A 13731-nucleotide genomic window follows, 5' to 3' on the forward strand; every position below is an offset into this window, starting at 1 on the left:
GCGAGAATACTTTGCGTGACTCGGTGGCAGGATGCGAATTCAGCTTGTATTGAAGATCCAAAACTATCTACTTCGTATTCCGTTGTCAATCGTGGAAATGCTTCACCGAGAAACCCGCCAGAGTCGTACCCGCGTTTGGATCCGTTGGCGATCTGGACCAATTCTTGCGAACGCGCGCTCGAGTCCACTCAATGGCGGGGACATCAATCTCGTTATTCTTTCCCTCCTTGTAGTACCCCAATCGGCGCAAAAGCGGGCTGTCCACAGTCTTCAACATCAGTCGGTCACTTGGCCGAACGAAATAGAGCAGCCCCAGTCGGTCGTTGCATGCTTGGTCGTCAGGGGGCACAACCACTCGATGGATCCCGCTTTTCAGGTATCCGTTCGACAAGATTGAGAGCATGTCGGCAATGTTCACGGCAATCGTGCCGGGAGGAATGCGCAGCCATTCCCAGTCCGAGTTCTCGTATTTCTTCACCTGCAGCGCGGCGACTGGCTGCTGGAAGACAAAGGTAATGGTTCCATTGTCCGTATGACCTCGTGAATAGAGGTCCTTGAAGTTGTTGTTTTCTTCTGCGGAGCGCGCGCGATACATCATATAGCGGAGACCACTGTCGCAGTTGGCCTCGTAGCGATGACCGTTTTCAAACTCGTCCTCGGGAATCTCGAGGATCATGGCCAGCAAACGGAAGAGCCTGTAGGCGACATGCTCATGCACATGTCGATGGAACCTTTCGATCTCCGCCCAGTGCTGTCGGTACACATCGGGATGCTTGCGGTCATACTGGGGGAGGAATTTCATGACGTTGTAGAATTCGATGTTGTCGCGCAGTCCTGGTAGGATCTCGATGGATCCAAGGGGACGATAACCATTGTAGATTCCTTCCTCGAGTGGCGCCCGATACTGAATTCGTTCTTCCTCGGGGAGAGCAAAGAACTCGCGTCCGATGGCGAATTGCCGGTCGATTTCTTCCTGGGTGAGACCAAAGTTCTTGACGTAGAAAAAGCCTACCATGCAATTTAGGTCAGTGATATATTCATCGAGCAATGAGGGACGGTTATCATACCAACTTCATGTGCAGCATCCTTCAACTGCGCTGCAAGTTTCTCTTTCCCTCCCGGAAGGTCGAATTCGGAGAGATCGATAGTGGTTAAATCTGCGTAGTCGACTGTATTGCGTCAGTGTCGTTGTCATGAAGGACTAGGCCTCGATACTCACGCTTGTGCTTGGTCTCTGGAGGATGAGTGTACTTTTCCAGATGCCCGTTGGTGCTACCAAGAGTCACACTTGGTTTCTCTTCTGTTTGGGTTGCCATTGTGCTGGGATAACGACAATTCCACCTTGTGAGTTGGAGCAGTAGAAGATTGTTGATTTTCAGACAGGGGACAGGCAGAGCTCAATAAATAGGTCGAAGAGGGGTCCGACGTAATTAATCAGATCAGGTGGCACTTGATCAATCTTATTGGGTCACGGCTCGGATCAAGTATGCCTCATTCTGATTGACTGCTGGATTCTCACAGCCGTACTTGCATCCTGCAGCACGAGCGGGGTTCATACTGGACCTTGATGTCGTATCCAGCTTCGAATATATGGAAGATCGAGGCAAATTTTGCATATGAGATCTTGATGACAGTAGAAATCTGGGAATCAGTATATTTCTGAAGCATGTGGGGTGAACGTGCTCTGCAGACCAACATCTAATGTAAGCGTCTTTACTCACCTCTCTCCTTCGCCTACAACTATTCCAGTCAGTGCTTCTGCTCCTGCAGAAATAGACGGGTATTATTAGACTCAAAAGCCAGGTACACCGTGTCCGTGGCAGTGCTCCAAGATATCTCGCCCCAGGGTACGGCGCACATCTGCTCTTCATGTACCAAGTTCTCTGCCCACCTGGTGTCCAAAGACTATGAAACAAACGGGAATAAAGTAATTCCCTGACTTTCTGAAAGCCAAGTTCCCTGCGAATTAGCGCCTCATTAACGGACTATGGGGCTGCTCACAGCATATCTTGCATTTGAGCCCGTGAATGACGGTGTCTTTGTTTACCAACTTTGATTGAGGCGGACCTCCAATGAGTTCCGTTGGTTGGCTCGCTGTTTAAAATGGGAGTAATTACGATATCATCATGGTCTAGCCCTCTTTGGCCTTGTGATAACACATAATTCTTATAGACAGATTCAGCACCACATTGCTTGCTATTGGGACGACATACACATACTATTACTTGGGTCCATTGTCGTAGATTTCCTGATGTTCAAAGTATATATTCAGCTCAGTTGACTCGACTGACTCTGGCGCTACTTATTCCAGCGTTACAAATCGGTCCTAGAATCCTCTTGAAATGCGGTCGTCCGGTTCTTGATAGTGAGCGAGGCGTACGCGTCCGTAACTGCTTGGCAGAATCTGGCGAGAGTCTTACTGATCAAAAGTCCCAAGTCCCCGTCTGAAGCTTGCAATACCATGACCAAGTTCTGTCCCCTATAGACTGACTATGCTCCTGTCTTCATATCAGCCAATCATCTCACGCCATGTCGATTGACGCCAAAAGGGAATTTTGACGACTAGAGAATGAAAATGTCAGGAATTGAGGTCTTCAAAACATCAATCTTTGTGCTGTCACTTCGCTTTCCAGATGACTAGCTCTCTGCCGGCTCCTCCTACAATGATGAATCGGCGTATGTTCGTACTGTCTGACGGCACACTTGCATTCCTGTAGTCTTGTTTCGATCATGACTCCGGGATAGTTGGGCCGAGACGCACTGCAACTGAAAAGATGTAATATCTCGCCGCTATCGCGTACTGACCAAGAGGCGAGATGTCGGACCATGATAACATCGAGAAGGGTTCATTCACCTTCTAGCCGACACCTGTGGCACAGATCTCACTGGTCGCCGTGGTCACATTTCCAAGGATATCGACAAGACTGGGATAATTACGGGTTTGTGGACTTCACACCAGCAAGGATTATGCTCCCAGGAGTAGATAGATAAAAATTGAAGAGAAAAGGGGGAAACGGCCGAACGTCATCTGTACCTCCAATCGGACCATTGCAACTCTGCACAGGCTCACTCACATAATGCTTCTGGTCGGAGAAAGCGATATGCAGCATCCGGTCACTCGTCATCAGCGTCAATTCATGCCCTTGATCGGACAGGTCTCGACTATTCCGTACAATTGCAAACCGATGGAATCAGACATTTTGATGCGGCCAGACTCAATGGCGACGTATTCCAGCTGTGATGAGAGTGAGAGGACGTCACACATCGTGAAGAATCGCTAGATGTCAATGGCGGAAACATTGTGTCCAAGCTTCTGAAGAAAGAATAGAGTGACCTGTGTTTTGGAATGAGACCGCTCGAAGTGTAGCCACAAGTCTCGCCGGGTTCGTATCACATTCCCAATATCTGCATCACGCTTATCACATTCTGGAAACTAAAGGGCCGTTGGGCTCCGTGTATGCAATTGTATAATTGGGGAAATGGTCCGTGGAGCAACACAAGTTGGAATTCCGGCAGATACTGGTCCCTCCCCAGAAAAACGACAATTAGACAGCAACATCACAATTTTGCTAAGTACTTCCATCTTCCATTGTTCCCCTGAAGGTCGCGTATCGTATTGACGAACATGTCCACTCTCCCCCGGGGCACTGCATGGTAGTCTGGGTACCAGGAAGCATGGCTCGTACTTTCTCTAACCGGCTTGCTGGGCCCAGTCAGGGCGAAGGATTTAGTTCGTTTCCTTTTTTTTTTTTCCGTTGTTATTTTTTGAGTCCTTAATGAATATACTTCCGACGGGAGGTCACGGATACCCGGACCGTTGCCGGCTACTGGTGGCATGGATGAGTTTCAACGGGAGTCATAGCATTTTGTTAAAGAGAACTTTTGGACAGCTGCAGCTTCACGACAATCTAGGAAGTTTTCGAGCCAATTGGGGCGTTTAACGGCTGAAATCCTGGCCCCGGGATCCTCGTTCCGGCACTTAGCGGCGGATTTTTATATTAGCCTATCGGCGCCATGCCCCCAGTTGGTTCTAGCTGTAATAAACCACATCAAAGGCCGAACTCCCTTTCTACGAAGTGCAGCATGGTCCAATTCAAACCAGACACCGGGTTCAGATCCTACGCTCAAGGATGGACGGGCTCCTATTCCAAATTGACACTCCGGAGCGACGAATACTTGGAAATATGCAAAATACAAACTCCGATAACTATTATAATTGATTATAAAAGGGTAACTATGACTAACTATCAGAAGCAGATCCCGAATACCGTATCGTACAAAAATCCACCAGTAATTAATGAATTACAACAGTTCACATTCAATCAGGCTCTCCACCCCCCGCTGGGCCGTCCAGATGTTCGTAATTTTCAGCCCGACGGACTCTACCAGAGAGCGCCAGTGTCGCTCTGTGCGTTCCTGTGACGCGAAGTCGGCCATCATGATGATATCGAGACTGGTGGTCTCCCAGTAGGCATTGGTATCAGGGATGACGTTCTCGTTGATCAGGACCTTGCTGTAACCCCGTTTCATGGCCGGGACCAAGTTTGACAGTATCTTGCGGCAGTTATCATCGTTCCAGTCGTGCAGGATGGAGTGCATGTAATAGGCGCGAGCGCCTGTTCAAATTAGACTTGATCGGAACAGGGATATCTGGCTTAGCCTACCTTTAACAGGCTGCTCGGTGAAGAAGTCATGGGGCATGACTTCGACACGAGGATGAAGCGACATACTCTGTGCTTGCTCGACCACTGCCGGAAGATCCTGCAGCACTAACCTTCCAGGCATATCAGGCCATTTGCGCTGGAATTCGGAGAGATCGTGACCCAAACTGCCACCGACGTCGACCAACAGGACATCGTCTGACTCCTTCAGATCCATAACTAGCTCAGGGACCGGGTAGAACCCGACATCCATCCAGCTGGGACGGCCCTGGTGGTAGGCGGACATGTGATTGTTGAACTGGGAGGCATGTTCGGGATGGTCACGGAGGAATTCGAAAAAATGCGAGCCAGTCCGAAAGCCCAGCTGGAAGGGACAATCTTTGCCATTGGTCGGGTTGCGGTGGTTGTTTCTGCGTAGGTATGCGGGCAACGCCAGAACACCATCTGTAATGCAGCCAGTCCTGGGTCTGTTAGTCTTCGTCTGAAAAGGGGGAGAGAATCCAAGACTAACATGCAAGCATAGGCATCGCTATAGCGAGGTACGCCAAGTGTAATTGAAAACCCCGTCCGACGGTACTCGTCCGGTCCCGTTTCGTCAACGACGCCCACGGCGCTCAAATGTTTGAGCAGACGAGCTATCAAGTCAGTAAAAACTTGAACAAGGATAGTATGCAAAGCAATTATTCATACACAAAAGGGTGAGGTCAGCACCGGTCTCCTCGGAGAGATAAGCTGCTCTCTTTGGTCTGTCATCGCGCGAAAGGATAGCGAACAGTCCTAGGTCAACACCGGTCTCAATGGCAGCGTAGGCAGTGGACTAAAACGTTAGTGCACCCTTCCACTGGCAATGGTGAATCTTCATACCTGTGACCAGCAGTATCGTATCATGGTCTCACGGGGTGTCTCTAATGCATGAACCAGAGACCGTGCCGCATCCAGCAAAGTGGACCGGGCACTAGCATCATGGTCCACGGAAAAGGCAAGGCCATTTGCGAGAATGTCCTTCAGCAGACCAGAGACCTTTTCTGGGGAATTGGCGGAGATGGCAACCTCGTCAACGGAGAAGTTTCCATTCAAATGTCTATTTTTCACGGCGCCAGCGCTGTTGGTCTTTCCATTGGCGAGGGCGTTGGAAATGCCATTGGCAGTGTCGTTAGCTGAGCCGTTTCTGATAGTCATGGTAAACTGAACGTTTAATTCCTATACTGGAAATCAGGCACCGGTTTGGATGAAGTATCAAACAAGGTGAGGAGCTACGCTCTATATATCACCTATACTTTAGTCGGTCAGGGGATCAGATTCTGAAGGGAGGAGTCTGGATCATTTGGAATAGGGGCTGTCCTTCCGTAGTTATGCTATAGTCGTGTACTCCCGATTACCAGATTCGAATAGGTGCTGTAGACGGAGTAGTGACTGCGGCAACTTCAGTGGGCCCGGATAGTAGAGTACGTACTTTCTGGAGGCTCTCCGGGGCGGCATTAACCACATGACAAGAAACGGCCATGCAGATGCTATTACAATGGAACCAATCACAAACTCCACGCTCTAACGGCCCCATATGCCGTCTGCTGTCATTTGGAAAGCCGAGCTCCACTTGGTCTGCTCTGCATGCACCGGCCGGACACTGACTTGAGATTTATGAGCTCAAGATCAAATAGGAACGAGCCACAGGTCGTCCGAAGTGCTATCATTAATTATCGTGTGGCACATACCACTCTATCTAAATAAATGTGAAATGACCTATCATGGGACTTCTGTTGGACTATGACCAAGGGTTTTCTGATGCTGGTGCTGTGATGGATGCACTTGTGTCCCACGCCCCTGGTCTGGGGGGGGGGGCGTTTCGTCAGGGCTTATTTCGCTTTCATTTAAGATGTCGGCAGGGACAAAATCTCTTCCACCAGCAATTGCTCTTTGTCTTGTTGTGTCCCAAGATGACGGTTACGGAGGACGATAATCGCGGTCCCAAGATCCTTGGGGTCTTGTGGGCTTTGACCGGCTTAACAACGTTCATTGTGGCAGCAAGGATGGTGATTCGGGGAAAGTTACTGAAAAACTTTGGCCCGGATGATTGGTTGATTGCCGCGTCCATGGTAAATGTCCCTTTGATTCGCGTCGTCTTTTTGTATGCTGACGAGACAGTGTATGGGTTTGGCTTACTGCGGCGTCACCACGGCCAATGTGATCATTGGCTATGGTAAGCACGCTGTCTTTCTAGACCAGCATACCCTCGAGACGGCGACTCTGCTCAATACCATTAGCTTCCTCTTTGGCATTCTCTCCTTCACCCTGCCCAAGCTGGCTGTCAGTGCCATGCTGAACCGGATCCTCAATCCAAGCCTTCCCCATCGCATCGCGCTCTGGTTCTTAACCGGATTCGCGGCCGTGGTATCTGTTATTTGCATCCTTATCCTGTTCACCATGTGTGATCCACCAAAAGCGCTATGGCAAACGCATCTGGTCATGGAAGGAGTGGCAACATGCAAAGATGTCTGGATGTTGATCGACTATGCCATTTTCACTGGAGGTAAGTTTCGCTCAATAAGCACCATGGATCGGTCTAACAGTAATATCGCAGCGCTCTCAGCTTTGGTCGATCTCTATTTAGCTATTTACCCCACGACCGTCCTTTTGAATCTGCATATGTCGCTGCGAAAACGTCTGGCCCTGTCCGCAGCACTAGGTCTGGGATCCATGTAAGTATTCTCGCCGTCCGGAGTAGAATCCAACTAATGTACCAGTGCTTCTGCAATGGCAATTATCAAATGCACGCAGCTCAAGGGCTTGGCCGATGAATCTGACTATACCTGTGAGTCGCTTACCCTACATAGCGGCGCGCAGTCGCTGACTTGACTAGATGGAACGGCAGATCTCGTCATGTGGACCAAGTATGTTTCATGACCCGTCCTACTGACCGATTACTGACCACGAACAGCATCGAGTCCAACGTCGTTATCGTCGCCTCCTGCATTCCCACCCTCCAGCCCATTCTTGAACTCATCCTTGGCAAGCGCTCGCTCGGATCGTATAGCAACAACTCCAGTCGCCAAAAGAATAGTAAATATATGCACTCGACATCCTACGCACGCAGTCGTCGATCGATGGTCCGCAAGCCAGAGCCGACCATCACTGATGTCGAGAGTCAGGAGAGTATCCTCCATGCCGAGGACGACCAACACCGCGATGCGCATCCGCTGGGACAGATTCGACGGACAGACAATGTGACGGTAGAATATGAGACGAGAGCAAATGATTCGGACAGAAGACCATCGTGGTAGATATTCCTGTGGTCGAGCACACATTCTTTACTTTCATTTGTTATTCTCTTGTGATTGTGTTAAAAACCACTCTTTTGATCCTCGGATATCGGTTGCGATCTATATATTTAATCAGATACCCGCACAACACCGGGTCGCAACACTGGCATTTTTCATTCGTTTTGAACCAGTTTGACAGCTATGAATTCTCTATTTCTATCCTTCTCTTCACGCATACCTATATTTGTTCAAACATTCTACAGCTCGAGTAAACAATGACTAAGCCATGCGATGTCTCTGATTGGCCCTCAACAGCCTCGGTCCAGCATGCGGGGGTCTTCAGGGATACAAAAGAAGGACCGAGACAGCAGTAGAACAACAACTTGGACAAATAACTATCATCACCAGAATGACTGAGATTGATACCACACCCTTCGCGGAGCCGCCCTACTTGCGCGGTCTACCGTCCCCCTACTACACGCCCGCGCATCGTCGCTTCCAAAAGGCATGTCGGGAATTCCTTTGGGAGCATCTACTGTGCCATGCCATGGACTGGGAGCGCCAGGGAACCGTGCCGGAACATGTCTTCGAAACATTCTGCCAACATAACATGCTGTTGCCGAACTTGCCCGCGCCATTGCCCGTGGGGTGGCTGAAGCGGTTGGGCATCCATGACATTCTTGGGGTCAGAGTCGAGGACTGGGATTATATGTATACAGGGATCTACTGCGACGAGCTGGCTCGGTCCGGACTGGCAGGTCCCGGAGCCTCTTTGAATGCCGGGTTTGCCTTTGGTATCCCCCCGATTATCAAATACGGAAGCGAAGAGCTACAAGAGCGGTTTCTGCCTGAGCTGTTGACTGGCAAGAAGCGCGCTTGCATTGCTATCACGGAGCCTGAAGCTGGCAGTGATGTGGCTAATCTGACAACTACGGCCAAGAAGACACCCGACGGCAAGCATTACATTGTCAACGGGTCCAAGAAATGGTACGTTTTCTGCAACGGGGTCGGGTTCTGGAGACCTCGCTGACGATTCAGGATCACCAACGGCATCTGGTCTGACTACACGACCATGGCCGTCCGCACAGGTGGCCCCGGAGCTGCTGGTCTGTCGGTCCTGCTGGTGCCTCTAAAGGGACATCCCGGGGTCACCATGCGTCGATTGAACGTGGCTGGACAGAAGACCGGTGGCACCACGTACATTGAGCTGGACGACGTGGCCGTCCCAGTGTCGAACCTGATTGGACGCGAGGGCGAAGGCATGCGGATTATTATGACGAACTTCAACCACGAGCGACTGACGATTGCCGTCGGTGTGACGCGCCAGGCCCGCGTCGCGCTGTCCGCGGCCGTCCAGTACTGCCTGAAGCGCGAGGCATTTGGAAAGACGCTTATGGATCAGCCTGTGGTGCGACACCGCCTGGCCAAAGCGGGCGCGGAGCTCGAGACGATGCACGCGTGGGTCGAGCAGATCTTGTACCAGCTCTGTCATATGAGTAAGGAGGAAGGCGACCTACGACTGGGAGGGATCACGGCGCTGGCCAAGGCCAAATCGGCCATGGTGCTGAACGAGTGTGCACAGTGTGCGGTGCTGCTCTTCGGAGGTAATGGCTTTACGGCGTCGGGACAGGGCGAACTGGTTGAAGGTGAGTTCTCGTACGCGGCGTATCGTAGGATATCGACTAACGGACGAAGCCATCTACCGCGACGTCCCTGGAGCAAGGATTCCTGGAGGTTCGGAGGATGTGTTGCTCGATCTGTCTGTGCGTCAATTGGTCAAGGTGTACCGGGCAGAAGAGAAGAAGCTGGGTCGATTGAAGATTTAGAGAACAACTGTCCATTGGGATATACGGTCGCAATAAATCAGAGTACCAAACTGTCATATGCCATGCCAGAATCATTCCGAAACAAACAAACAAACAACAAACAAGCAAGCAAACACGTAGAACCGCGTATCTATCAACAACCACAGCATAAACATTCAACCATATCAATGCAGCATTCGCAGGTTTCCTCGCACAGGAAGCAACAGCACATGGCCGCGATACTGCGCGCGTCAGTCTGATTCTTCTTCGCGTAGGCTATAGATATTATATGTATACTGACCATGCGGTAAGACAGCCACGGTCCTTGCTTTGCGACTCCTGGGGCGGTGGTGGCTGATATTGCATCTGGAGAAATCGTTAGCGAGCCTCGACTCCAGTCTTCAACAGGCGATGGAAGACCTACCGGTGGAGGTTGAGGGGGGTACTGGCCTCCAGGAGGAGGGGGGTAGTATCCTTCTTGGGGAGGGTACGACATGTTCACGAGTGATTTCTGCTAACTTCGAGGTAGAATGAAGAGATGAAAAGGAAAGAACAGAAAAGAAATATATCCCCTGCAATGCCAGGCAGAAGGAATGCCTTCTTGGCCCCGGACTATTGAGCACTATTATGTGCCAAGGGTCTGTGTAGCGCCCAAGTGAGACCGCAGAATGCCCTACACCGTCTATTATAGGCTACTGCTCAGCTATGCTATATTTACCCCGAAGACTCCCCTGGCGTGTTGTCCCCGAATTGCCTAATCGGGAAACTCCGTCACCTGACGCCAAGCCACAAGGCTGACTAGGGCAGCCAATCAAAGCCTGCCGAGAATGGTGTTGCCTGGCCCCTTAGCATAAATGCATAACTATGTATTATTAATAATGAACAAAGGATTATGTACACGTGACCGTAATAACAATAATCCCGTACTCAACTACCTCACTACTCCACAGAGAGTGCACTCTACCGCAACACCACCCGCACGCCCTTGCTGTCCATTTTGACAAACGGGATAAATATCTCATGCTTCACCCTCACGTCCTCCACATCCGTCTCAAATAGGTCCAGCTTGAACTGCCGCAGGATCGTGCTGATCACCAGCAGAATCTCCGACCGCGCGAGGCTGTCCCGTCAGCACTGTCTTCTACTCTCCTACCTCCGTTGAATGAAGGGCAACCCTACTTGATTCCGATACACTGTCGTGATCCCTTGCTGAATGCTACCATATACTTCTCCAGTCGCTTACGTTCATGCGGTTCTGTCCAACGCTCGGGTTTGAACTGGTACGAGTCGGGGAAGACCTTCTCGTTGTGGTGCATCAGGAGGCAGCTCATGCTCACGGGCGTCTACAAACATTAGCAGTGAAGATCGACTTGAGAAAGGTGGCATACTCCGGGCGGAATGGTCCAGTCTTTGAATTGGAGGGCATGGTACGGTGCGGTCCGTGGCAGCCGTGCAGACACTCCGTACGACAATCTATCCAGTTAGCCCGACACTCTTCTGCGAGATATTACGATCGTCCTACCTGAGTCCTTCCAGCATAACTCCGTTCTGTTCTCGTCAGCAAGGATCTTTCTCTGCATGAAGGATTAAACACACCAGGTACGGCATCTGCTCGAGTTGCACCAGTGATGCATTCCGCTCCGGATCCAACGTGTTCAGTTCGTCCATCAATTTCTTCATGATCGCTGGGTCATTCAGAAGATAGAATGTGATATAGCTCATTGCCTTGGCCGTCGTCTCTGCTCCGGCTGACACTAGAATCTGCATCTCCTGCGCCAGACGTTCAGCACTCTTGTCCTGCTCTGGCAGGCTGCTACCAAGAATGTCATGGAAGAAGGTCTTTTGCCGGTCCCCGTCATTCACTTTTCCGGTATCAATGTTCTGGTGATAGTCATCGGTAATATCCCGAATCATTGTGCGACACCGCCGCTGGAACGCGAAAAACAACTCCATCCCGGGGTTCAACCACGCCGTTAGCCATTCCGGCATGGCAAAAAGCACGGGCAGGACCCAGGCGATGGGCCTAAAGAAGACCAACGTTTTGGCTGTTCCCATCATAGTATGATTCCACGCAGGGATGAAGTCCGGTTCGTCGAGATAGTGGTAACCATCGCCCATGGTATAATCCGTGATCACGTCCGTCGTAAAACAGGTATAAGGATACTCGATGTTCACCGGACGGCCCGTCTCCTTCCATTCCTCCAGACGACGACAAAGCTTGTCGAGCAGTGCACGCAGTACCGGTTCCTGCTGGCGGATGCGAGCCGTGGAAAAGAACGGGTTCATATGCGAACGCAGCAGACGGTGCCGGCTGTGCTCGATTGCATTGATGACGGCAAAGGGAGCTCCGAACGGGCGCTGGTAGTATTCATACTTGTTTCGGGGGGTGTCGCGAGCGTAGAGGACTTCGTAGTAGTCGGGGTCATTGACGTGCAGCTCGTCAGGACCGATACGCACGATCGGACCATACTTCTCGTGCAATCGACCGATGTGAAAGGTGAACTGGCCGCAGCAGACCGTATCGTAGTAAAACTCGTACAGCGAGGTCAAGGCCGCCAGTCGAGGACCCGGGAAGGAAGCAATTGGCGAAAGCCAGAGTCGATACACAGCAACACCCACGACGTATGCCGTAACCAGCACAATGGCACTGGTAAACGGATTTACAAGAACCAGACGCAGCAATTCCATCGCAGCGGTTCTGCATGCAGTGGTGAGGTGCTAATGCATCTTGCATTTTTCCTATAACTGTCCTCTTATTCTGCAGAAACCGTTCGGAGCTTGAACCTTCCGTTAATAATGCCATGGTTGCTAACTGGGACTAGGAAGGAGCAACCACCACTGGGATTTGATTCCGCTCGGAGCGAAGCTGCCAACTTGGGTCGATCAACGGTGGATGACAGTTGGGAGCCGTCCGACTGGCAGCCGGTGCCAGCACGGGCCACTAAGTTCTTCAGCTCCCGACAGTCAGGGATGGGATTTTGGTCGGGAAACGCTACGGGGTCACACTACGGCTATGGAGTACTGCCACGTCGACTGCTGGTGCAACTTGACAAATTCGATTAGATACACTGGATTATGAACCTATATACAGGATTCAGAGCGGACGTTCCTGTTCCACCACGCATTGCAGGCTGTTTGGCAGGCCTTGCACTAGTACTTCTTGACGTACAAAGGAGTCTTCTGGAACTGGCCTTCGCCAGCGCCGAGGTAGTAGATCTTCTGGGCACCGTCGTCGCTCTGGACAGCAAACGCCTGCTTGCCGTTGAAGGTGAAGTAGCCATCGTCGTTGACTCCCCAGCCGTTGATGTTGGCACCCTCGGGGGTGGCACCGGAGTGAGGCACGGTCAGAGCGATGGGCTTGTTGGCGTTAGTGATGGCGTACAGGTTCTGCCAGCCGGTGGGAGTCTGGTCGTCGGCAGTGTAGGTCACCTGGGAGCCCCCAGAGCCGCCGCGGACTATACCAGATTAGTACCTTTGTGGACCGGGAATGTTCGGGGAGGTCACTTACGGACGAGAATCTTCTTGTCGTCGGTGCTGCCGCCGATGAAGGCGTTGCCTGGTTCGTTTTAGCATATGATCGGATCTGCTATGTGAGCGAATCACTTACTGCCGTCAGTGAGGACAGTCTTGCCACCATCAGCGACGAGAGTAAAGGACTCAGGGAGAGAGGCAGCCACGGCAGCGGCGATGAAAGAGGAAACGGCGGCGATGGAGAGCTTCATTGTGGATGGAAGGTCAAAGTGACTTGAGAATGTTCCGCTTGTCTTGATTGCTTGAGTTGAACTGGGTTGGGATGCTTTGTTGCATGGGAATACCGGTTTATTTATGCCTGAGATCTGGTCGGTACCATGTTGACCAAATATCCGATGTTGACTTCATTGCGGATAGGGCGATGGATTCATGTCTCAGAACTATGGACCATTCAACTCTCTTGGTCCAGTTGTCGTGCTCAATTGCCTTGAAACGAGCAGATCATCTATCCTGTCAACGCCGGTCCAAACACGTCAG

General features: G+C 51.2%; 7 protein-coding genes across 7 annotated transcripts; 2 read left to right on the forward strand and 5 right to left on the reverse strand.

Moving 5' to 3' along the window:
* Positions 1-85: 85 nt before the first annotated feature.
* ACHE_70015A (putative oxidoreductase, 2OG-Fe(II) oxygenase family) lies at positions 86-1316 on the reverse strand (the record flags this gene model as incomplete). The annotated part of the gene is made up of 3 exons (XM_043282302.1): positions 86-1008; positions 1068-1169; positions 1220-1316. 3 exons carry the CDS (start codon positions 1314-1316, stop codon positions 86-88), a joined length of 1122 nt encoding a protein of 373 aa, XP_043139694.1.
* Positions 1317-4302: 2986 nt separating this feature from the next.
* Positions 4303-5840, reverse strand: ACHE_70016A (uncharacterized protein; the record flags this gene model as incomplete). Its single annotated transcript, XM_043282303.1, has 5 exons — positions 4303-4616; positions 4665-5122; positions 5173-5296; positions 5352-5478; positions 5526-5840. The coding sequence occupies 5 exons, from the start codon at positions 5838-5840 to the stop codon at positions 4303-4305; spliced, it is 1338 nt and encodes a 445-aa protein (XP_043139695.1).
* A 566-nt stretch (positions 5841-6406) lies between these two features.
* On the forward strand, positions 6407-7939 carry ACHE_70017S (uncharacterized protein; the record flags this gene model as incomplete). Its single annotated transcript, XM_043282304.1, has 6 exons — positions 6407-6754; positions 6804-7188; positions 7240-7357; positions 7403-7470; positions 7519-7549; positions 7597-7939. 6 exons carry the CDS (start codon positions 6407-6409, stop codon positions 7937-7939), a joined length of 1293 nt encoding a protein of 430 aa, XP_043139696.1.
* Positions 7940-8327: 388 nt separating this feature from the next.
* ACHE_70018S (acyl-CoA dehydrogenase family protein) lies at positions 8328-9744 on the forward strand (the record flags this gene model as incomplete). Its single annotated transcript, XM_043282305.1, has 3 exons — positions 8328-8905; positions 8957-9564; positions 9614-9744. 3 exons carry the CDS (start codon positions 8328-8330, stop codon positions 9742-9744), a joined length of 1317 nt encoding a protein of 438 aa, XP_043139697.1.
* A 133-nt stretch (positions 9745-9877) lies between these two features.
* Positions 9878-10219, reverse strand: ACHE_70019A (uncharacterized protein; the record flags this gene model as incomplete). Its single annotated transcript, XM_043282306.1, has 3 exons — positions 9878-9965; positions 10025-10089; positions 10148-10219. 3 exons carry the CDS (start codon positions 10217-10219, stop codon positions 9878-9880), a joined length of 225 nt encoding a protein of 74 aa, XP_043139698.1.
* Positions 10220-10898: 679 nt separating this feature from the next.
* On the reverse strand, positions 10899-12411 carry ACHE_70020A (cytochrome P450; the record flags this gene model as incomplete). The annotated part of the gene is made up of 4 exons (XM_043282307.1): positions 10899-11066; positions 11112-11196; positions 11246-11271; positions 11320-12411. 4 exons carry the CDS (start codon positions 12409-12411, stop codon positions 10899-10901), a joined length of 1371 nt encoding a protein of 456 aa, XP_043139699.1.
* A 462-nt stretch (positions 12412-12873) lies between these two features.
* Positions 12874-13445, reverse strand: ACHE_70021A (uncharacterized protein; the record flags this gene model as incomplete). Its single annotated transcript, XM_043282308.1, has 3 exons — positions 12874-13178; positions 13232-13279; positions 13331-13445. 3 exons carry the CDS (start codon positions 13443-13445, stop codon positions 12874-12876), a joined length of 468 nt encoding a protein of 155 aa, XP_043139700.1.
* Positions 13446-13731: the final 286 nt, after the last annotated feature.

The sequence above is a fragment of the Aspergillus chevalieri genome, chromosome 7, assembly GCF_016861735.1.
Source record: "Aspergillus chevalieri M1 DNA, chromosome 7, nearly complete sequence".
In the NCBI taxonomy this organism is placed as follows: domain Eukaryota; kingdom Fungi; phylum Ascomycota; class Eurotiomycetes; order Eurotiales; family Aspergillaceae; genus Aspergillus; species Aspergillus chevalieri.